We start from the raw sequence: 22,838 nt of genomic DNA on the forward strand, positions 1-22,838 counted from the left end.
AGGATTGCAAGGATGTCCAGGAGTGGCCCTGCAGTGTGCATCCGATGTCTGGCTTGTCCTGAGTAGTGTCCTTGAGGTCTGGGATGTCCTGACTGGCCTAAACAAGTCTTGACTCAGCCTCAATGCTGGTACTGGGATGCCATGTGGACCGCTAACCCTGCCAACAGAGCTGGAATTGCTGACGTGCTCAGCAGGCCCCAGTGCAACAAGGAGCATGTCCCGCCTGCCTCCTCACTCTTTAATAAAGCCGTGGGAAGGCTGACATCCCAGGGGACCAAATACAGCCTCGGGGACAGACCTTGCTGGCCTGAGGTGTAGCAAGATGCGCTCTGGCAGGCTAAGGAACACAGAGGCAGACTTGGTACCACCCAGCACTGGTGTTGGGTGGGCATAAGGATCCTCAGAGATGGCCCAAGGCAAGCTGGACAACTCACTGTGGCTCAGAGAACCCAGTGAATTCACAGTTTGTGGTGCGGTCAACTGCTCAGGAAAACCCAATCTGACCCTCAGTCACCATGCAGGGACCTCTTACCCTCGTGCCATGGTCACAGGGGTTTGGATGCTCACAGCTGAGCCTGTGATCAGAGGGATGGATGTTGAGGTGGGTTGTTCTACAGCTAAAGCCTGGTTGACACTGCCTGACTGGGTACCATCAGGCTGTGGCTTTTCAAGGCCTTTAGGGAAAGCCATCTCAGGTTTCTGTACCAGGTCTAGATGAGGAAAGGTGGCTGGTGACTCTACAGCTGTCCCTCAACACCACAGCCCTTTCTCACCACACCCCTATCCTTCAAAATATGTTTGTGGCTGCCCTTGGAGCTCTCAGGCCAGCTACTATGGACACTTCTCCAGCAGTTGGTTGACACAGAAAACTCCCAGAAGCCCAGATGTGGCTCTGCCAGGAGAACCTGTCACCCCAACCTCACAGCTAGAGGCAGGTCTGGCTGAGATTCCAATTTCGCCACGCCTGAGGCTAGGCCCTGAGCATGGGCCAAGAGCGGGGACACAGCTGCAGCCACAGGAGCTGGGCGGGATGGAACAGGCCATTCGAGGGGTACGGAATGCCTGACAACAGATCCCTTGTCTTACAAATGGCAGAATAGGACATGTTTATTAAAAACACCAGAAGAGTGAGTTCACACAGACACGTGGCAGAACCTGCGACTGCTGGTGGTGCCATTAAGTGCAAAGTGGCTTGAGCTATACAGCCTCTGCCTCCATGGAGCGGCAGGGTTTGGTCCACAGCAGCTCAGTAGCGGCGGGTGAAGTGCGGGTGAAGGTGGGGGTGGAGGACTCTGCCACCCTGGTCCTGGCTGGTCATGCCACCACCTTCTAGTCCACCAGCAGGTACCACATGGCCCTGGGAATGTCCACCATGTGCAAAGCTGCTTTGCCTAGAACAAAGGTAGATGGTTTGCAATGGTCAAGCCTGGTACTACAAGGTGCCACCTTGCAGAGAACAGGACCCTATACAGTTCCCTCTTAACACCAGACAAGCCAGTGTGTAATCGTGCAGAGGGAGGGAGAAAGGAGAAGACAGTGGCTGGCATTGCAGCCTTCTTACCCAGCCATGCCACCCCGGCCTGCCGCCACATGCGCATGCCCAGGTCCTGCAAGGCCCCGCTCGGCACCTGTAGGACAAATGGCTCTGTAGACTCTGCCTGTACTATGGACCTGGTGCTCATCCACCCCAGCAGCCCCCTTGGTACCTCGCCACCGTATGTGCTCATGGCCTGTTGTGTTTGTGTCCACAGCACTGTGCCAGGCGGGAATCTGCTGCTCCTCCAACCGTGAGTTGTGCTCTGCCCATTCTCTGCCGACTCTGACAAACAGAACATGGCTGTCCCCACTCACTTCCCATCACACTAGAAAGAGCCCAACTCCAGGTCATCTTCAAAGATGGGACTGTGGCCAGAGGTGGGCAATTAAGGTGCCAGGCACCACCAGGGAAAGGCACCAAGGCACCCACACTGTAAGGCCACAAGCAGTCACAGTGGTTCATGCTGAGACAAACACACGGGCAGCAAATGCTGGCAGCATGACCCACAGCTGGCAGAGGGCATGGCACACCTTGCTTTAACAGCCCAATGGGGAGAAAATGGCAGTATCCACAGTATGCTATTTTGTGGTAGACAGGACCACCCCAAACACACCACAGCATAGAGGGGTCTCGAGGACAGTATTCAGTGAGACCCAGACACAAAGGGGCACAAGTGTGTGTCTGTGTGTGTGCGCGTGCGAGCGCGCATGTGTGTGCACTATGTCTGCAGGATGGGAAGCATCTGGGATGGGGAACACAGCCAGAAAGGTGGATTCGTGGTGCACGGTCCGGGTAGGTGACGTGCAGGCTGCTGTGGCAGTTTTTCAGTATGAAAACACTCTACTACAGGCTCCAGTGAGGGACTGTCAGCAGACAGCATGGAAGCCAGCCTGTGCTCCACCTCAAACCACCTGTCCCCTCCGTGAGCACCTAGAAGCCACCCCAGGCTCTTCCTGCAGAGGGCACTTACCTAGGGGTAGGGGGCAGGCCTTGGCCTTCATTCACCTTGTCAGAGCCGTAGCCACGCCAGCTGTCCCGGGAGTCCCAGCCGTGGTGCTCAAGGGTGGCTCCGTGGCTGTGGTGGTCATCTAGGTAGTGCTGCAGGAGGGCACGGGAGAGACGGGGGTGTTTCCTGGGGCCCGTGCACACACAGGGTCCGGCTCTACCAAGCCTCTGTCCCCACTGAGCCCACGTCCCCTAGATGTCCAACAAAGCTGGGTGGCAAAGTACCTATGAGGCAGCTCAGCCTGTGCACACCCCACTGGAGCTCTCTTGTTGACCAAGGAACAAGGGACACCCAGGGGACAAGCTTTTCCAAAGCCCTGTCTTGACCTAAGCCCATCCCACAGGACCCTATCTCCTCTCTGGAGACTCAGGCCACGGTGTATTCTCATGACACCCAGCACACAGCTCAACTGGAGGGGCAATGAAGGTCCCTAGGGCAAAGACACCAAGTTCCCAACTAAGGGGCAATTGAGCTGCTGTTCCTACCCCAGCAGGGGCCACAGGTGACCACTGCCACTCACCTGCCCATCACGTTCCTCCATTCCTGGTCTGGATCCACCTCTCCTGCAAAGGGAACAGGGCAATGATATGGGAGCGCATGGGAGTGGGGTGGAGGCAGAAGTCTCCCTTGGGGACAAGTTCTGTATCCCCCTTCTCCATCAGCATCTCTGTCCTAGGAATACAATGGCAAGGATGGGACTGTTAGACGGAAGGCTCTTCTCTGGAGGTGGGAGACAGGGCAGAACAGGCAGCAACAGTCTCCATAAAGCCCGAGACCCAGGACAGGGGTGAGTTGATCTGGAATACAGACAGCCTGGGGAGCCGGAGTGACAGCCCTGACAAGACCCAGGAAAGGGGAGCGCAGGCCCAGGGTGCACTAGCGCCCTCTGAGAGGCACGAGGGGCCTTGGCAGTCGGAGCCACTATGTGGGTACAGGGTATCTGGTGTTCCCTGGTGATACCTGCAGTTGTCCTGGAGGTCCCAGAAGCAATGAGCTTTTCAGAGAGCACCAGGACCCACCTGCCACACCTGATGACCCTGGGGAGCAGCTGCAGGGGGAGGAGCTGACCTGTCTATGACATGTTCCTGGTAGTGGCCACGCTCCCGGTGGTCAAAGTCGTGGAAGTGGTGATCCGGCCGTGGGAAGTCTCGGTACCTGTCCTCCATGGCTGCACGCTTCCCTTCAGGCCAGTAGCTGTCCTCTCTCCTGGTTTGGGTTTTGCAAAAATACTTCATTCAAGGTGACAGCAGCAGCATCCAGTACTCAATGGTGCTGTCACCTCAGGATCGAAGCAGGCTGCTAGGAGCGGGCTATCACCAGCACTACAGGCATGAGCAGTGCTGGACCACACTGGGTCCCCACGCCTCTTCCCCTGTCAACCTATCCCCCTGGGACTGTATGAAAGCGATGGGAATCACAGGTGCCTGAGCCTCCTCCAGGCTCCCTCAGCATGCCTGCAGTGACTGTCTACTGGCTCAGAGTCGGCAGCATCTTGCTCTCTCCATGGCCTCTCACTGCCCATGAATACAGGATGCAAGCAGGGTGGCCACAGCACAGAGAGCTGGCCAAGGAACAGCACCAAGTGGCTTTCCATAGAGGAGGCGGCACCCGGCCATGGCATGACACTCACCGGGCTTCCAGGTCATAGGGTCTGCGCAGCGCCCGCCGCTCCTGCTCAGCCCGCAGCTGCTCTTGCTGCCGCCGCAGCTCCTCACGCTCACGCATAATGCGCTGCTGCTCCTTGCGCCTTTCACGCTCCACACGCATACGCTCGCGTTCTAGCCGTTCCCGCTCTAGCCGCTCCCGTTCTAGTCGCTGCCGCTGGCACTGGAGCTGCAGCCGTTCCCGCTGTATGCGTGCCTTCTCGCGCCGCTCCTGGAAGGCGTCCAGTCGCTGTTCGCGCTCCCGCTGCTCCCGCTCCCTGCAGGCAGGTGGCCATCAGCCCAGACAGCAGGCTGTGGCCTCAGCCAAGCCCTCCCCATCAGGATTCGGCAGAGGCCAAAGGTCCTCTGTCAGCCAGGCCTTGGTCTGTTTTGCCAGGAACACGCCCTGGCTCTGAGGGACACTACTCCTTACACCCTCTGATGGTGCCAGGAACCATTTCCAACCTTAGACAGGAACTAAGGCAGGCTAAGCCAGTGCCCCCACTCACCGTCGACGCTCCGTCTCCCGGATCTCACGCTCCCGCTGTCTCTGGCGTTCGCGCTCCCTCTGCTCCTTGATTTTGTCAAAAGACAGGATGTCTCTCTTCTCCCGGCCCTCTGACTTGCGGTCCTGACTTTTGGAGCTCTGCTGACCAGAGTGACTTAGTCAGAACTGAGTGGTGTGCAGAGGGTTAAGGTCCTGCCATGAGCTTTGGTGGCTGGCCTGGCACATGCCATCCCGCCTAGCGTCCCTGCACACAGCAGTGACGGGACATCTGAATTCAGCCTGCGCTAAACCGTGGGAGGGCAAGTTCAAGGCCGGCCTAGGAGACAGAAAGCTCATACCGGCTCTTCTGGCCCTGTGATTTTTTTGTTTGCTTTTTTCGAGACAGGGTTTCTTTGTCTAACCTTGACTGTCCTGGAACTCACAAACACTGCCTTGCTTGACTCCTAATTGCTAGGGTCAAAGACCTGCACCACCACTGTCTGGCTCTTATCCTTAGGCTCTGAACTGCAGAGTCTGGCTCTTATGGCCAGGATGTTTGTGGAAGGCAGGGTTGGCCAAAGCCCCACAGACCCTGAGGGCAGCACCAGCATTTCCAATTAGGAACAACCTGAAAGCTCTGAATTTAGAGGACCAGGCCGGCAGCTCACGGGGATCCCTGGGCTGCTCCACATGCATGTAAACAACAAGGAAAATAACAGAAGTGGGGTTTTGGCATAAAGCTAGCTATGAGCTACGAGGGGCTCCTGCCCTCATGCTTCTACAGTGTGAATGCCCTGCAGTTACACTGATTGTCGCCCCACTCCATGGTCTTTGTGGGGACAGTTGCTGGTTTTAGGATTGTACTTGGGGTTCAGAGGGCAGCCCTGAGAGCTATGGGCGCTTCCAGTCAAATGTGCACTTACGCCCCCTGCACGAGTGGAAACAGCAGGTAGGCACTGCCATGTGAGCCTGCACTCATCACTGGATGCACCCCAGCCCTGTGCCTGGTGGACCACAGTGTGCTAGCCTGGCTTTTTTGGATAGATGGTTCCAGAGTGAAGAGTCTCAGGTAGGCCCATACACCTCCCTGGTGCCGCCAAAGACAAGGTCCTACTTTCCTTTGGGTTCACTTGGCACAAGGCCAACAGCAGAAATAAACATGTCATCATTACACTAGACTATGCCGGATGGGTCCATCTCTGCCAAGGCTGCCCATGCCTCAGTTCCTGTTCTGGAGGTGGGTAAAGCTGGACAGAGGATGACAGCCAGGGCCCAGATCTGTCACTCAATGCTTACTCTGTCCTTTGATCTGCTCGTGGCCTTCACGCTGATGACGGGTTCGCCCTTGGACTTGTCCATCACAACTGTACGTTCCGTGCCTCTGCTTCCTGCACGAAAACATAGGCAGCCATGAGCACAGGGACACACTATATCTCAGCCTTGCAGACCCCCACAAGCGTGCAGAGAGTGTGGCCCTCGTGGGAGTGTCACCCAGTAGTGGGCAAGTTTCCTCACTGTGTGGTGAGGCAGACTGGGCACCTCTGTACTGCAGGCTCAAGGTGTAACCATCAGGAAAATGGTGCCTCTGGGGAGGCTGAACACAGAGAAGCTGTAATTTCCTTTCATTTCGTTGTTTTCAAGACAGAATGCTTTCTCTGTGTAGTCCTGGCTATCTTGAAACTCACTATGTAGACCAGGCGGAGCTCAAAATCAGGTATCTGTCTCTGTCTCCCTGTTTCCTAAGTGTTGGGATTAAAGATGACTGGCATTTTTAGTTTTAAAATCTTAGTTTTTGTTGAGAGGAGCATCTCAAGCTGTTTTAAGGGAAGGGAGCCACTGGGCTCAACAGAAGATGAAACAGGATCTCAGACAAACTTGACAGCAGATAGTGCAGTGGACCAGTATCAAACGGGAGGAAACAGCATGGAATATCATGCATGGGGCCAGGGAAACGGCACAGTGCTAGCCTCGAAAGCTGGACCATGCGAATGCCAGCTGCAACAAAGCTCAGCAGCAGTAGAGGGCTCTGTGTTATCACTTGAGCACCACCAGGGGAGCGACCTGCTGAGGTCTCTGTGGACGTGAGTACACACAAGGCACAGGCACATTTATAAAGGGTCCCAGCAGAAGCTGTCAGCTTTGTCCTGAGATGGGTTTATCAAGGTGCCCTCCTGCCTTGGCTCTCCGAGTGCAGTCTGTGCTCTAGGGCATCTACCATGCCCTTGACAGGACAGGGACCTGGAGGAACCGGACTCCACACACAGCCCTAGGCTCAGGCCTGACTAGGCCTACCCTCTACTGTGAAGTAAGCCCCCTTTCTTCCTCTTGTGTGGCAGTGCCTACCTCCAGACTTCACCCACATGGTCTGGTGCACACCTGATGCTGTGATTTTGTGACAGGGGTTTGTTAGGCTGTCATAGCTAGCGCTAGCCTTGATCACAATCTCCCTGCCACAGTTTTGAGGAGGGTGACATAGGTCCATGCCCCTATGCCTGATTTGCAGAATAGAAACTTCTGTTCTATCACATGGTCGGTCTATGATTGTTGCTATATACGACAAAGAAAACCCAGTGAGTGGCAAACCTTGGTTGCCTCCTGCATGGGTCCTCCCCCTCCCCTGCCATGCCTCTACCCCTTCCACCAGTGTCCAAGACACAGCCCACCTGACTTGGCAACTCGAGACCGACTAGCAGCTCCTGGTGTGAGCTCATCTTGATCCTTCTCTTTTTTAATGTCTTCTGGCCTTTTCTCCTCCTTTCTTTCCTGCTTCTCTTCCTTCTTGATCACAGTTCTGTTGAAAACAGAAAGCTGTAGCCTCCAGGTGACCTCCATGGGAATTACCAGCCCCACCCACCAGTGAAGGAGATCTGAGGCCCGCACCACCCCGGCTTCTCTTTGGCGGCCTAAAAGCTGGAAGCCCCTTTTCTTCCGGGCTAGAGAACTCCTGAACCCGGGCACCTCAGCTAACCCACACTGCTAACCTTCCTGTCTCTTGATGCTGGGGTGGCAGGCATGTGCCACCTGGTTCTCCATGGTGCTAGGGATGGAAGTCAGGGCTGGAGCAACATGCCTAGTCTAATTATTCACTGTTTCTGTGTGTGGGTGTACCCATAATGCATGCATTAAGAGGGCAGAGGCCAACTTGTAGGAACCGGCTCTCCTACCAAGTAGACTCTGGAATCAAACCCAGGCCATCAGTCTTGGCGAACACCTTTACCATCTGGGCCACTTTGCCCACCCTAAAAATACTTCCACAGAAGAATATTTGAATCAAGGGTAGTGGGTAAGCCCGTCTCTCCAGCTTTTGGGAGACTACAGCAGATGCAGCTTAGGCCACAAGGTGAGATGCGATCTCTAAATAAATCAACACCAATTAACTGACCCCTATGTTGACAAGCAAGGCAGAGTCCCCATGATATCAGCCCAGTTTCTACACTCTTATATACCAGGCAAACACAGTGTTTACCCAGCCACAGCCCCCTTTCCTTCCCAGAGGCGCAGGAGGGGCTCTGTCCACCTTCTATGGCCTGCTGCAGACGCACACTGCTGCTTCCCACCTGCCTCTCAGGTGCTGGCCAGAGACTTGACTTGCTCTTACACTTTTGCCTGGATTGTCTCTTTAGACTCTCATGAATCAGCCTGCATTTATGTCGTTTTCAAATTCATTTATTAGTGAGACTCAGCGCCCCAAGAGGGGACCCTGATTTCCCAGGCATTATAATGGCTCTGTTCTGCTACCATGCCCCAAGATGGCATTACTAGAATAAGCCCGAGTTTTCTCCCTATTAGCAGGCCATAGGTGTGCCATCTGCCATGTCTAGACACAAAGGCACAGCCAGGAGCCTCCTAGAATGAGTCCTAGCCCCACCTATGCTGCTGGGTGCTTCCCCAGAGCCTGCGCTCTCCAGAGGGCCGGGTGGCAGGGTCTGATGTATGGTCCCAGTAACGCCCCAACGCTCAGCATTCTGGTTCACTGCTGTCGTCCTCACTGTGGGAGATTTGAGGAACAGTGACCACTCTAAGGCCAGCTTGCTCCCCACTAATCTGGGGAGCCTATGTGCAGCTGCGAAGCCCAGTCCCACCTGCATCCTAACAACACTCATGTGGCACTTAACAACTACCTTCCCTACCACGGAGCTCTCCTGCCAAAATTCCCTCAATGCTGGCAAGGACACAAGCTGTCAGGGACTTGCCAGGTTTCCTGTCTATTTCTGCTCAAAACGTAAGTCATGTCCCTTGGCAAGAGCACTCCTGAGACCCTGGCTCCAAGTGCTAAGGATGCCGTGGGGATGTGCGGCATGCCAGGGACATTTTTAATATCCGCGTGAACATGGTGTTGTGTGACATCTGTCAGGGCTGAGCACGTGGCCCGCTCGAGGTCAGCACTGTGGCAGGAGGGCTGTGAGCTGGCAAATCCAGGGCATATCTGGGTGAGTTGGCACAGGAAACCCTTCCAGGTCAAGGCTGGCCAGATGCCACACTAGCCCCCTGCCACGGCTGGTATGGAGCCTGCTGGGAAGCTACTCAGTGACTTGGCTCTGGGCTCTGACTAGGGATTGCATTGCCTGTCCTGTGGCTACCAGCTGGGAAGCGGGGTTTGGAAGGGTACTGGGACCCCACGGGACAGGGCCGCCACGCCACTGTACTTCTCCGTCTTGATCTCCACAGGGTGAGGCCTGTCCGGCCCTGGCACCTTCTCCTTCAGGTCACAAGATCTCCTGTCTGCCGACTTCTTCCCGGAGGGCTCGTTTTTGGCCTAGAATGTAACGGGGTGGTGGTGACTTGGGGGGAGCACAGCCCTGTCACTGTTGTGGGTGGCCACAGCAGGCACCTCACCTTCTCCACAGAGATCATCCTTCCATGCAGTTCAGTTCTGTGCAGGTGGCTGATGCATTTGGTGGCCTCATCTGATGTGGACATGGTTACAAATCCATAGCACCGAGCCCCAGGACTCCGGGCGTTGGTGACCACCTTGGCCCCAACAACCTCCGAGGGAAAGAATACACTAGTGTAAGGACACACGTGGCCCCGTCACAAGACACAGGGCTCAAGAAGGATCAAGCACCAGGTACCCACTGCTGCCATTCTCAGCACTCAGCTCTGCCTAGTCACCTCTGTGAGTCCTAGAGAATCGCCACTGGTCAGAGCACAGTAGCTCTCATGGTGACAAACAGTACATAGAGCCAGTCAAGTGTCACATGAACAGATGTGAAATCTAGTCAGACCTCGCACATCCAAAGGTAACCCCTGCCAGGCCATGGCTTCTGTGCCAGGACCTATGCCTACAGGTGGTAGCCACCACATCAAAGGGAAGGGCTGGTGCTTTGCCAGACACACACAAACCATTCAGACTGCTTGGTTCAAGCGCGGAGTTTCTGGGCCATGGGCAGGGAGGGAAACTGAGGCCGGTTAAAGGTGAGCTGAGGGTTGTAGAGGCTCTGAGCTGGATGGGAGTGGCCTGAGCCATGCATGGGTAGGTATACATTCAGGGCCCCTCTCAGGTAGGGAGAAGGCCCTGTGGAAGGCAGGTCACTCACTGCTCATATAGGACAGCCAGCAGGTGACACAGCAGCTGACAGGGGTGCACTGTGATCAGTCATAGGTGATATGGGACAACTTGCATGCTAGAATCTGCTGAGGCAACAAGTTGCTCAGCATATCAGGAAAGTATAAGAACCCGCAACAAAAAAAAAAACACCCCGCAAATCACCAGAACCCAGTTTCATCATACAGCAGAGGCCATAGAACAAAGTACAAGAAAATCTACTAGAACGCCACAGAAGTAGAGACTCCAACCAGGCTTGGGGAGGTAGGAGAGCTGGGGGCTAAAAAAGCAGAGCCCAGAAAACCCAACATGTTCTTCTGAAAATGCTGGGAGAAAAATGTAGTGGGTAGTTGAACAAAGACAAATAAATCAAGCCCAGTTGGACAGGGTGTCTATTCACAGAAGAGCAAGGCCGCCCTCTTCAGACACTGAGCCCTCAACAGTCACATATGTTGCAGGCCATAGAGGTCTGAAGGCTGCTGAACTCTGCTTTTCATGTCAAACATAACCGGAAACGTGAAAGCAGCAGGAGTCAGCACCATGCTGCACTCCAGCACACAGAACATCACTAGCAACACTTGCAAACAATGCCCCCACCCCCCACAGCATCCAGGGAGTCAAACAGCCAGAGGTACAACTGTACCAAAAGGCTTGGACTTCGGACAGAGAGCCAGGGACTGGGGGCACAGCACCCTTGGACATGTGTCCTCTACATACCTCCCTTCTCATAATGGAGATGCTGCTCATGTCTAGATGTGCACCTGGCCCACCCTTGACCACTGTATTAGGAACCTGACCTTCAGCAGGGTGGGGGTTAAAAGAAATGGGGGAAAAAAAGACACCCCCCCCAACTTTCAGCTGCTGTCCTTGAGACTTATGCAGATAACCAGGCTCACAGGCTCTCAAGGCTCTCCTGTGTATGTAGCTAGGGCACTCTCGGCCTCTGCACCCTGCACTGCATGCAGGAAAGCAGCAGCCGGCAACAAAAAACGGTGGGAGCCTCAGGGCTTGTCTTATGACACCACCTGCAGTGGGCGTGACAACTGTTTGCTCAGAGCAGCTGTGTAGGCCTGCACCAAGGGATAATGAAGACTCCTGCAGGCAGCACACCCCTGTCCAGAGTGCTGTGTGCCCTGCTCAGACTACCCCAAGGCAGGGTAGTCAGTCTCTCCTGTCCCCAAGGGAAGCTCGGAAGCATGTACTGCACTAGTGAGAAGTTGGACCTACTCTCCTGCTCAAGTTTTCAAGATGCTCCAGGCTGAAGAACACAGAGGCCAACAGTTTCCTTATGGGAATACAAGCCTGCTGTGTTGGCCTTAGACTCAGAGGACTCCCTGCAAAGAGCTAAGTTCGCGTGAACTGTCTCCCTGCTGTACTATGGGTACTCTGAGCAGAACCAAGTGGGTGCTCCTTTCCTTCTATGTCCCAGCTGACCTCTAATTCACTGGGATGCCCAGGATGACTTTGAACGACTGTGAAACTGGTCCTCATGCCACCACCTGTAGAGTGCTGAGATCGTGTCTAGTTTATGGAGTGCTGGGTATGGAGCCCAGGGCTCCTGTCAGGCAGGTGAGAGCTTTCCCAGCAGAGGGCTGTCACCACAGCTGCTCCCCATGTGTTAGGAGGGAGACAGTCCGATTCCAGCAACAAGAAACAAGGCAGGGAAGCTGGGTCTGAACTCGGCCTGATTGACAAAGTGAGCTTTAGGTCACCAAGTCCAAATCATGGGGGTGGATCTATAGTGACAGAGCGCCTGCCAAGTGTGGGAACCAGCATCCGAGGAAAAGAGCACTAAGAGCTAGGAGGCCAGCTTCCTCATCCACTCACTGGTGGGCAGGGGTGGGGCCCTACCTTCCCATGCTTGCTGAAGAGGCTCTTGAGGTCAGCAGCGCGTGTGCTGGAGGACAGCCCGCTGACCCACAGGTTCCTTCCCGAGCTACAGCTGGCATGGCCTGGGGAGAGGAGGTCATCAGTGCCGCTAAGGCAGGACCCATCCACCAAGCTCAACATCCACCACACAGGGAAGACGTTACAAGATTCCATCTGCCGTGACTATGCGTGCATGTGGAGGCCAGAGGTCAACACCCAGGATCTTCCTTACTTTCTACCTTATTCTGAGACACAGCCCAATGAGCCTGCAGCTCACAGACTAGGCTGGACAGGTGGGGCAGCAAAGCTCAGAGCTCATGCCTCTGCTTCCCCAGTGCTGGCTGGGGTTCCATGGATGGACAGAACCCTCAGGTTCACAGTGCAGAGACTGTACACAAAGCCACCAGAGTCTTCACCCCAGATAATCAGAGTAATACCCTGTGGCAGAGAGATGGCTTTGCAAGACAGCTCAAGGGGGTCTTACAGGCACCTGTCCCTAACACAGCAGAGGTGTTCCTGTCTGGGTGTGCCACCCTATGATGCAGACACTCAGAACCCTGACAGTGGTTCAGGGAAGGGCCATGTACAGGGCAACAGGTACACGTAGTAGCCTGCAGTCCACCCCTACCCGGATCACCACATGGAAACATAACCAAGGGAAGCACCTACCTCTCTCGTCTTTAATGACTGGCTTTATATCCTGTTCTTCCTTAACAGAGCTAGAGACAAAAACAAATGTTATTGCAACAAGGAAAAGACGAAGTGAACTACTTTCAAAGAATGAATGTGCTAAAACTGCATACCTACCAGGGAATTAGTCTCAAATTAAACTGACCACAAGAATACAGTGTCAGTTCCCTACAGAGCAATTCAGTCTAGCTGGCGATACCAGTCATCAATTTAAGAACTCAACCTTGACAGGCTGAGCAAGGGAAAACCAATCACCCCTTAAATATACGCAGAGACATGGAGCTGCCTGAAGGAGCTAGCGCTGGGCAGCGTGGCTGCCGACTGTAAGCTCTAAACAGCTCACGGGTGTCACTAGTGACAATGAAAGGAGATAGCGTCTGGTCTAGGACTGAGAATCAACAAACCTCATTTTCTGATCAGCGCCCTCACTGGCTGAGGACTCTTTAGGAGCTGCAGGGACGTCATTACAAGCGTCAAAAGCAAACTTCTTCACGTCGTCTTTGCTATCTCGGGGCTCAGGGCTCAAAGCTGCTGTGGGCGCTCTCACCAGCTCCTGGCTGGTGGCATCCGCGAGCAGGGCAGCTGTGCTACTCTGCTCAACTGGCTCCTCTAGCCCTACAGGCTCGTGGTCCATCCCGGGGCCTCCGCCTGACAGCTTTGTCTGCGCCCGGCGCAGTCGAGCCTGCTTGTACTTCCACCTGCGCTTGGCACCTTGGCTCATCACCTTCACCGGCTCCCTTTTCACTACTGCTAACGGGGCGTCTGCCTCGCTCCACTGACACCGAGTACTTGGAGACTCAGACTCGCTGTTGTGGACCAAAGCTAAATCTCCCTTCTCTTCTTGCTCTTCTTCCTGCTCTTCCTCTTCCGGGTGTCCGCAGCTCTCAAATAGGTCCTCTTCCTCCGCCAGCTTCCTGTCTGGCCCCACACTACTCGTGGCCTGGGCAAAGGGCTGCTCCAGCTCCGAACCTTCTTCTTTTACTGGCTCAGATTTACAAGTTTCCCCCAAAATGTCGAGTATTTTCTCATTTTCTACGGATTTAACAGGAATAGAATGGCACAAGGTTTAATCACCAGGGAAATAAAGCAATCACAACTGCGGCTCGGGCGCGGCGGCCCCGCTCACACCGACAGAACTGCTGGCTACACAGAGATTGGAAAACCCGCTACACAGCGCCTGCACCCTACCTGCGCCCTCAGCCATGGCGCCCCCAGCCTGCGCTAAGGGCAGAGGCGCCCTCCCACCCACCCCATAACCACGGCGCAGCTTCCACAGCTTTCTTCATGGTTTCAATCACATTGGTGTCTTCAGACTTCCTTCCAAATGTTCATGGTGTTGAAGCCATCGCAGTCACCGTTTACCGAGGAGCTTGCTGCTCCCAGCTTGAAGGATTGAGTTCAGCACCACAGTCCCAGGTGACTGGAGCTGCTCTTCGCCTGTGAGAACTCGGCAGTCCAGAGGGGCCCAGGATGAACATCTTGGCAGAGACCCACTTGTCTTCTGGCATCAGTGGCTCCAGGATTAAGTGCCCTACCACAGCCTTGGCCTGCCTCAACTGCCTCAAACCCTTGACTGTGACTGGATATGGTATCACAAGATCTGCCTCGTGTGTGGACACACAGCCTCACCCAGGGGCCATTTACAAACACTCTGCACGATCTGATGCAAGTGTCACATCTGCCCCCAAGGCTGCCCTTGGACTGCCACAGCACGCACACAGATCTGGTGATACAGTGGGTTTCCAATCTCTGATCCTGTGTGACTGGGACCGTCCACCACTGGGGTGATTTACGAGACCATAACACAGCTTGAGAACAGACGGACTTAAGCGCAAGCAGCAGGGCGCCAAGCCACAATTTTGCCTGTCTCAGCAGTACCTGGTTCCAAGGGGGCTCCTTCATCAGCCTGTTGGAGAGAGAACAGAAGGGCACATGTCACTCTGAATAGCACAGCTATGGACCCCATGCACAGATCTGTCGCCAAGGCTTCATCCACTGATGCGTCCTTTCAGACAGCTACGCCATGAAGAAGCTCCTGTGTATAGGCTGAGATGCTCCTCTAAGCATAAGACCAAATCCCATTCCGCCCATTTTCCAGGTAGCAAAGACATAGAAGAGCAAGGCAGTGCCTTCCTGACCCTACAGCTTGGGATTTAAGGAAGCCTGCCTACTCATTCAGGAGAGTGGCCACACCCTGCACACCCCTGGGACCCTACAGTTCCCAACACTAGCATCTCTGAACCCCAGGAGCTTCACCCCTTCTTGCCTCAGGGCCACCAGCACACCAAGTTCATCCTTGAACTCAGCCACACTAACTCCAAGCCTGAATTTCCCTGGGAACCTTCCAGGCACTTATAGAGTCCAGTCACCTGGCCCTCTGGTCCCTAAGTCCCACCTTGCAGTATCTCCACAAACCACACTGCAGCCTCCAAATGCAGGTCCGGCTAGCATCTGTACCACACTGTAAGGTTTGGAGGTGACTGAGTCACAGGGCTCTGGCCCATCAATGGCTCCCTCCTTTGGTGGTTGTGAACAGACAAGGGGAAAGTGCTGGTTGGGGAAGAAGCAGTCTGCACTGTCTCTGTTCTCTGGCCACCGAGCAGCCTCCTCTGTGTTCTTCCTCTCAGACATGCAACAATACAGTCACCTGATCTTAGACTAAACCCCTGGAACTGTGACTTAAGGGACATTTGCTGCCCTAACTGTCCCTTCGGCAACTGCCACAGGGTGAACAGCCAGTGTACGTGTGCTCTACACACAGGCACACGCATACACTCAGAAGCCCCCCCACGCACACACATACATACACATATACACACCCATACACTCATGCACAAATACATGTGCATATATACATCCATGCACTCATGCACACAGACTCAGACACACACTCAGTCTGTTCTCCTACACTGCAGAGCCACAGGGAGACGCTACTCACCAGAGTTACTTTGAGGTCTGACGCTGAAGCTTCCGGAGTCTTAAAGACATCCTCATTCACCTGGAAAAACGAATCAAAACATGACTTCGTGGAGGCCAGAGCAATGAACACCTCTGTCCACTCCTCCACAGTACCCATCACTGCTCAGCTGAGACAGCACAGTTGCCCCTGACTCCAGGCTGAGGCGGACAGCGGCTCTCCTCATGCAGCAGGTGCCCCTGTGCTGGCTGAGTGAGGACTGACTTCCCCAGCCATTTCTAAGGGCGAGACTCACATCCCAGGTGGAAACTGGGTGTCTCTTCATTCAGCCTTGCTACCTCAATCTTACTTGCATACAGACTGTGCATAGTGGAGGACCTCCAGTTTATCCATTCCCACTAGGAGGTGTTCATAGATCCCAGCCTCAGTTGAAGCTGAGTCTTAGCAAGTCCCTCAGGAAGGAGACCAGACCACACTGAATCAACTAGCTGCTAGCGCCATGCAAAGTCAGCCTAAAAAGGACAACAGGTGCCCATGGGACAGACACGTGCTGGGCTCAGGTCTTGAGAGCTGACAGCAACACCACCAGGTGACAGAAAACAACCTGCTCTGTGGAGCGTTGTTTCCACAGGACTTAAAACCCTTGTGACCCGAGGAGCCTTCGTGACACCCACACGCCCCTCTCCGTGAGTCCACAGCACTCCCTGCGCTATCCCAGAGCAATGGCCACCGGCACCTGACTGTGGAGGGATTAATCGGGTCTGGTTCTACCAGGACCTGGGTAGCCCTGATGCTGAGCCCCCAGGGCCGCTGGCGCACACGTGGCTGCAAGTTACCTACAGCATGCTCCAGGAGCTGAGCTGGAAGCTGTCCCAGCTGCGCGGCCACGTACTCTTTACTGTCAACGAAGGCAGGGAGAACGCAGTCGTCGGTGTTGCCCTCCCCCAAGCAGGGCTCACTGAGGTCCTCAGCCTCCGTCCCATCTGGCACACCTGTGTCCATGGTGTCCCTGTCCTGTGAGCTCTGCAGAGTCACAACCCCGTCCTCCTGTGAGGGGAGTGAGGATGTCAGTCACCAAGACCATGGGATGTGGGAAGGTGTGCCGCCCCCAGGCCCAACACACCTGCCCATCTCTGGAATCTTCTTCCAGGCCGTTGTCCTCGCCGCCCTCCTCCTCCATCTTGAATCCTAATTATAGAATAGTGTCAGTTGGGTTAGAGTCCAGAGCGAGCCTCAGAATTCCTCCGTATTGCAGAGATCCTGTCTAGGTGGGATGTTTTTCCCAGCCAAGACTTCAATCATCTTAGCAAAGCTCTCAGACTCTGTATAAAAGCCTTAGGAGAAAGCTACAGAGAAACCCTATCTTAAAAAAAAAAAAAAAAAAAAAAAAAAGCCTTAGGAGATCTCAAAACTGCCCCAGACTAAACACCTCAAAAAACAGAGGAAAAGTCTGGAACTCCCTATCTACAGACTCAGAGATGCCTGTCCCTGCCTCCCATCACCCCAGGCAAGGGTATGGGATACCTGCGGTGCTGTCTCTGGACATGCTGGACTGCTGACTAGGTCCACTTATATTCTGCTCCCTAAAAGTGCTTGCCTACAACTTAGGGCTGATTTGCATGGTACATGGACATGCGCACGTTGTGGTCTGAGGTCAACAACGGGTGTCTCCCGCAAACTGTTATCCACATTAATTCCTGGTATACGGTCTTACTGACCTGGAGCCTGCTGACTTGCCTGCCATCAAACCCAAAGGATTCTCCTGTGTCCACCTCCCAGCACTGTAGCTATAAATACGTACCAGACTTGGTTTTCCCCTGGGTGCTGAGGATATGAACTCAGGCCCACCCTTATAATTAATTCTGTGGCAACAAGTCAGGAGATGGAGCCATCTCAGACCCACAACTGTTTTTAAGGTGACACCTGTGGTAAGCTGAGTTCCATCAATGGTTTTGTGAAAGAAGATGAACTCTGTAGGGGTGTTCTAACTGCATCCCAAAGAGGAAAAAGGACTGTTTTTGAGGGTTAATCAAAGTTTGAGACCTGGGAGGAGGGTGTGCTTGTGTGTATATGTGTGCACATACACATGAGACCCAGACATCACCTGACGCCTCTGGCAATAGCATGAAATACTCAGGATGCTTTATAACCCTGCATAATGGAAACACAGTAGGCATTCATGACCTAGGGACCTGTGTCCCTCTGACTTTTGTGTTAGTTGCCAACACACCAGGTAACTTCTAAAAAGATTAAATACTGGGAAAGTCATCAAACCATAAACAAAACTCAAGCATCATCCAATGAAACTGCCTGGGGATACTGCTCAACATTAATAAGGACCCCAAATTCAGCCCCGACACCCCTGTAAATGCTGGATGTGGTGACGTCTGCATTGTCATCCCAAGGCCAGGGTGGTGCAGACAAATAGGTGGGCGCTTTCGGGCCAGACAGTTTAGTTGACTCAGCAGTCCCACGCCAGCAGATAAACACACGTCAAGGAATCAGAACACTTTGTGTCCAGTTCACAGCTGGTTGGGAGATTATGGATGGACCTTTCAGGGCAGTGGTTCTCAAACTTCCTAATGCTGGGACACCTTAATACAACTCTTCATGTTGTGGTGACCCCCCCAACCATAGAATTATTTTTGCTGGGTAGAAAGATGACTCAGGGGTCAAGAGCACTGGCAGCTCTTCCAGAAGTCCTGAGTTCAATTCCCAGCACCCACATTAGTGGCTCACAGCCATCTGTGATGACTCCTATGACAGCTGCTTGACCGCAAAGGGATTGCCACCCAGAGGTTGAGGGTGTTAGGAGGCAGAGCCTTGCTGAAAGAAGTCTGTCCCTGTGAGAAGGCTCTGTCTCACTTCTGTCTCACTCTGCTTCCTGTGTCTGGATCCATTACCAACTCTCCCCTGGAGTCACATGCCCAATTTCCACCCTCAGAATCCACGGACAGCTGTGCTCTCATGCCGGACATGGGCCACCACTCAGAAAAACGTCAAAACAAAAATAAAAGGAGTGAGATGGCTCTGTGAGCGAAGCAGCTGCTGCCAAGCCTAAGAGCCCAAGTTTGATTCCTGGATCACACGAGGGAGAGAAATGGCTCCTAGCAAGTCCCCTCTGATGTCTGTACTTGCACCGTGTCATCTGTGTGCACATACATACACTAACTCAAAACAAATCAAGGTGGACGTTATGTGAAGAATACTGGCATGTGGAGAATGGAGGATCCCTGGGTTGATGGCCAACCAGCCAGGCAGTGAGAACCTGTCCCAGGAAATCACATGGATCACAACTGAGGCCAATCCACTGCTGACCATGTATGTGCAGTCCAATCCACAGACACCAAAAGAGCCCTCTAAGAACTCAAGTTTGGACAATCAAAAACCAGGCCAACTCCACAGTTGGGTGGGCTGGGTTTGCCTGGTGATCCCACTTCAACTCTCAGAACCAAATAACCCCTATGATGCTTACAGCACCTTGTTCAGCTGTAAAGTGGGAGGGTACTCAGAATAGTCATGCCCCTGTGGTGGCACACAGTACCTTCATAGGACATATTAGGAGCTCCATGTCACAACTCAAACACAGGACACATTCATTAATTAGCCCACCCAACATGAATCACAGGGGTCAGAACCATTCAGCGATTTCACTATGTTTGGGGGCTCTGGGACAAATGCTGGGTGGACACTTGCCCAGCCCAATCCCTTTGAGTTACCTCCTACCTCTGAGAGCAATGGCTGTGACTTTCCTGGAACTTCCTCCCACTTTGCCTGGGCCATCACAAAACCTTCGAAGGCCCGGAGGCCAAGGGCCAGCACATCACAGTAAAGACCACTCCCAAGCACCTCCAGAGGAGGCACTCTCCAACCAAGCAGACCACCGCCTCCAGGCTTATCTGATCTGACAATCTGCCCACTGATCTGATACGCTTGAGACTAGTTAGCTAGTGTCTGTGACACAAGCAACCAGGGGGCACACTACGCCTTCAAGGCAAGTGCTTCAAAAACAAGTTACCATATGACACACCGAGGAGCATGGCGGGGATGCGGAAGGCGGAGTTCAACTTCTGGAGCCAGTCATTTCTTTTCATCACATGGGTCTTGAGGACCAAACAGTGCCTCAGGAGTAACAGCAAACACCTTTAGTAGCTGAACTAATTTAGTAGCCCTTGGTTGTTTTTTAAACAAGAACCTCACATAGCCCTGCCTCCCTGGAATTGGCCATCTTCTTGCCTCAGCCTCCTGAGTGTTGAGGAAAAGTTGTCCTTCTAGAAGCTGCTGGTAAAAACTGACTTCAGGAAGATGGGCAAATGGCTCAGCTGGTGAAGCACTGGGTGTGTGAGCTTAAGGGCCTGGGTTCAATCCCCAGCACCACATGAAGAACTGCTGTGTGGGGACAGGAGGATCCCCAGGACTCAGGTCAGCAGCCCAGCCAAATCTCCAAGGTAGTCCAGGTAAACCCAATTTCAAAGCCAAGGAAGATGGACTGGACAGATACTTCCACGGTTGAAAGTATAGGGCAGGCTTCAGCTCCTAGCAACCATACAGACTTACAATCACCTCACTCCAGCTCTAAGGGATCCAAGACCTGCTTCTGATCTGCAGGCACTGCACATGTGGGATACACTCATACCGAGGTAAACAGTCGCATATAAAATACACCTCAACAAAGACAAAAGCCAAGGTGGATAATGTGACACCAAGGGGGCCATAGCCTCCCACACGCATGTGTAAGTATGCACACTGCACACATGCATGCACACACATAGACCACAACCATCAGAAATGCTATGAACTCCTCTGTATTCCCTCAGCAACCATCCTACACAGCCTGAACTCAGTGCGCCTTGGACGAAAAGACCGTGGACGGCTATGAGAACTTCCCCGCGGCATCTTTCAAGAAAACAAGCTAGTGCTGGGACCATGGCTTGGGGTAGAGCCCACACTTGGGAAAGCCAGAGAGTGTACCTCAGCACCATGTCACCCTTTTGAGGTGTCTGTGTCATACAGTTCACTTCTTGGCCCCTGCCCTGGTCCTCCTCCCGTACCTGACACTGGCCACTTGTCAAAAAGGAGTAGTTGGTATGAGTGTGGAGTGTGTATGCGTGTGTATGTGCACGCGTGTGTGAATGAGAGAGGGAGGGGAAGAGAAGTAGAGAGGGGGATGGGGGGAGAGAGGTGGGGGAAGAGAGTGTGTGTGTGAGAACCCTCAAGGCCAGCAGCTCAGTCGGCACTCATTCCCCAGGCCAAGCGGTCAGTCAGTGTGTGTGTGTATGGGGGGGGGGGGGCGCTGAAGGGCAGCAGCCCAGCTTGACACTCTTCCCAGGGTGAGACAGGAAGGTACCTTTGGAGCATCTCTTTCCGGTCCTCTTGCTCGTGGTTCCCCAGTTGATGCCAATTTCCTCAGGCTCTTGTCCTTCTTCCTTAACTGCCTGACAAAGAGAGAGTGGATTTTGAAACAATGTAATTTATCACGAGTGCCTGGCACAAGCTGTTGTTTCAAAGTAGCGATCTCGCAAAACCATCCGCAGAGACAGCGAGTGAGCATTCACGATGTGGGCTTCAGGTCTCACCCAACACAGCTGGCTCCCTTGTCGTGCTAAAACCAAAAATCCAGAGAAAGGAAAGCTGAAAGCCTGGGCCTCTGAATCAGGGTCATCACGCTGTGGTCATACACTCAACTGGTGGCATGTGGCCCTGAATATAATCCCGGCACTGACAAAAAAAGAAAAAAAAAAAAGAAAAAAATTCCAGTATTACCCCCAAATCAGGGATTAGTGGCCATTCACAAAAGGACCACTTATTTCACGTTCCCCTGCCCTTTCATCGCACGCAGGGCCGATGGCAGGACAGATGTCCTCGGTTCAGGGAGGGCAAAGGGTCGAGTGGGGTTCAAGAGCTACCATTAGCCCGCCACGACGGTGCAAATCAGCAATCCCAGCGTTTGGGAGGCGGGGGCAGGAGGACCGGGAGCGCCAGGCTAGTCTGGGCTACACAGCAAGTCTGAAGCCAGCCTGGGCTAGGGGAGGGGCGGGGAGAAAGTCGGTGCCTTCTTCGAGGAAAAACCTAACACGGGCTGGGGACGGAAGCGAGCTTGTCAATTCTCCCTCCAAGTATCCTGACGCCTCCCGCCGACAGCCCTAACCCTAAGGACCCCGCTCCACACAGGCCACTCTGTGTCAAGTGCAGAAGTGCACGGGACAAGACAGGCGGGGAGGTGACATCTTACGTTGGCCCAAGAGGACAAGCAGGCTCGAGGCCAGGGAAGTGCGAGGGGAGCAGAAGTGGGAGTGGGCACGGCCCGGGCAGAGCCCAGCATGAGGCCGGCCGGCTGGCACTCCCCGAGTAAACAGAGGTGGACGCGGGCGCGCGAAGACCTGCCCCGGCACACCGTGCGGACCCTGCGCCAGTGCAAGGCACAGAGAGGGCAGCGGCTGGCCAAGGTCACACAGCCTCGGCTCGCCGGTGCCTCGGGCTGGGGGGCCCCGAGCCCGCGGGAGCAGAGGCGCGCCCGGCTCCCGGCGCCGGCCCGGAGCCCGCTCACCTTCTTCAGCCGCTCCATCAGCACGCTCTTGTTGCCGCCCGTGTCCAGGTTCCGCTTCTTCAGCTCCGCCCTCAGGTCGATCACCCGCAGGTCGCTGAGCCGCCGCGTCCCGGTCTCCGAGGCGACCGGACCGGAGCCGGGGTCGCCCGGCCCGGCCACGGGGTCCGCCATCCTCGCTTCCGCGACTTCCCCACCCGCTCCGCAACCTCACACACAACGCCGCCCGCGACTGCGGCGGCTCGGAACACAAAATGGCGCCGCCTAAGAGGAAAACGCACTCGCTTCCTCCCGCCTTCCTTTGCGGCTGCGCAGGCGCACCGCTCTGACGCACCTCCTCGGTCCCACGTCCCAGCTTCCGCCGGCCTCGCGTCGGTGACGAGCGCGCGCACCTCGCTGTCGTGCCGCTTCCGGCGCACGTCCGAGCTTTCGCGAGCCTCGCTCGTGAGGATGCGCATGCACAGCAGGTCGTAAGCGCCCGGTCCTTTTTTTTTCGCATGCGCATGCGTGCCGCCTCGCCGCGGCGCTGCCGTCCCGAGCCTGGATATCCTCTCGCTTCACTTCACGGCCGCGCACGCGCTCCGACACAGCCGGCCGCCC

At 54.5% G+C, this 22,838-nt stretch overlaps 1 protein-coding gene across 3 annotated transcripts; it reads right to left on the reverse strand.

Annotated features, from left to right (window-relative positions):
• Window positions 1–945: 945 nt before the first annotated feature.
• Window positions 946–22,633, reverse strand: Safb2 (scaffold attachment factor B2). Of its 3 annotated transcripts, none has more exons than XM_057771798.1 (21): window positions 22,242–22,633; window positions 21,042–21,129; window positions 16,818–16,882; window positions 16,535–16,741; window positions 15,716–15,775; window positions 14,656–14,683; window positions 13,182–13,809; window positions 12,757–12,806; window positions 12,070–12,170; window positions 9,510–9,659; window positions 9,320–9,429; window positions 7,337–7,464; window positions 5,970–6,061; window positions 4,696–4,832; window positions 4,174–4,464; window positions 3,612–3,749; window positions 3,064–3,106; window positions 2,508–2,635; window positions 1,707–1,819; window positions 1,562–1,628; window positions 946–1,391 (listed from the first exon to the last, which is right to left on the reverse strand). In XM_057771798.1, exons 1-21 carry the CDS (start codon window positions 22,410–22,412, stop codon window positions 1,247–1,249), a joined length of 2,940 nt encoding a protein of 979 aa, XP_057627781.1. In that variant the 5' UTR covers window positions 22,413–22,633; the 3' UTR covers window positions 946–1,246. The 3 variants fall into 3 exon arrangements, 2 of the variants coding, with proteins under 2 accessions (XP_057627781.1, XP_057627783.1); XR_009057254.1 differs by having other exon boundaries at window positions 1,319–1,391; window positions 2,543–2,635; XM_057771800.1 differs by lacking the exon at window positions 16,818–16,882 and having other exon boundaries at window positions 947–1,391; window positions 22,242–22,294.
• Window positions 22,634–22,838: the final 205 nt, after the last annotated feature.

This window comes from Chionomys nivalis, chromosome 6 (assembly GCF_950005125.1).
Source record: "Chionomys nivalis chromosome 6, mChiNiv1.1, whole genome shotgun sequence".
NCBI lineage: Eukaryota > Metazoa > Chordata > Mammalia > Rodentia > Cricetidae > Chionomys > Chionomys nivalis.

Bases quoted from the DNA above. Each gene is read 5' to 3' on its own strand.
- Safb2 (XM_057771798.1), bottom strand. From the start codon at position 22,412: ATGGCGGACCCCGTGGCCGGGCCGGGCGACCCCGGCTCCGGTCCGGTC. The intron at 4,465-4,695 runs GTGAGTGGGGGC...ACCTGCCTGCAG, and splicing joins CGGGAGACGGAGCGTCGACG to GGAGCGGGAGCAGCGGGAGC. The intron at 1,820-2,507 runs GTAAGTGCCCTC...TCTGTTTGTCAG, and splicing joins GGCCTGCCCCCTACCCCTAG to AGTCGGCAGAGAATGGGCAG.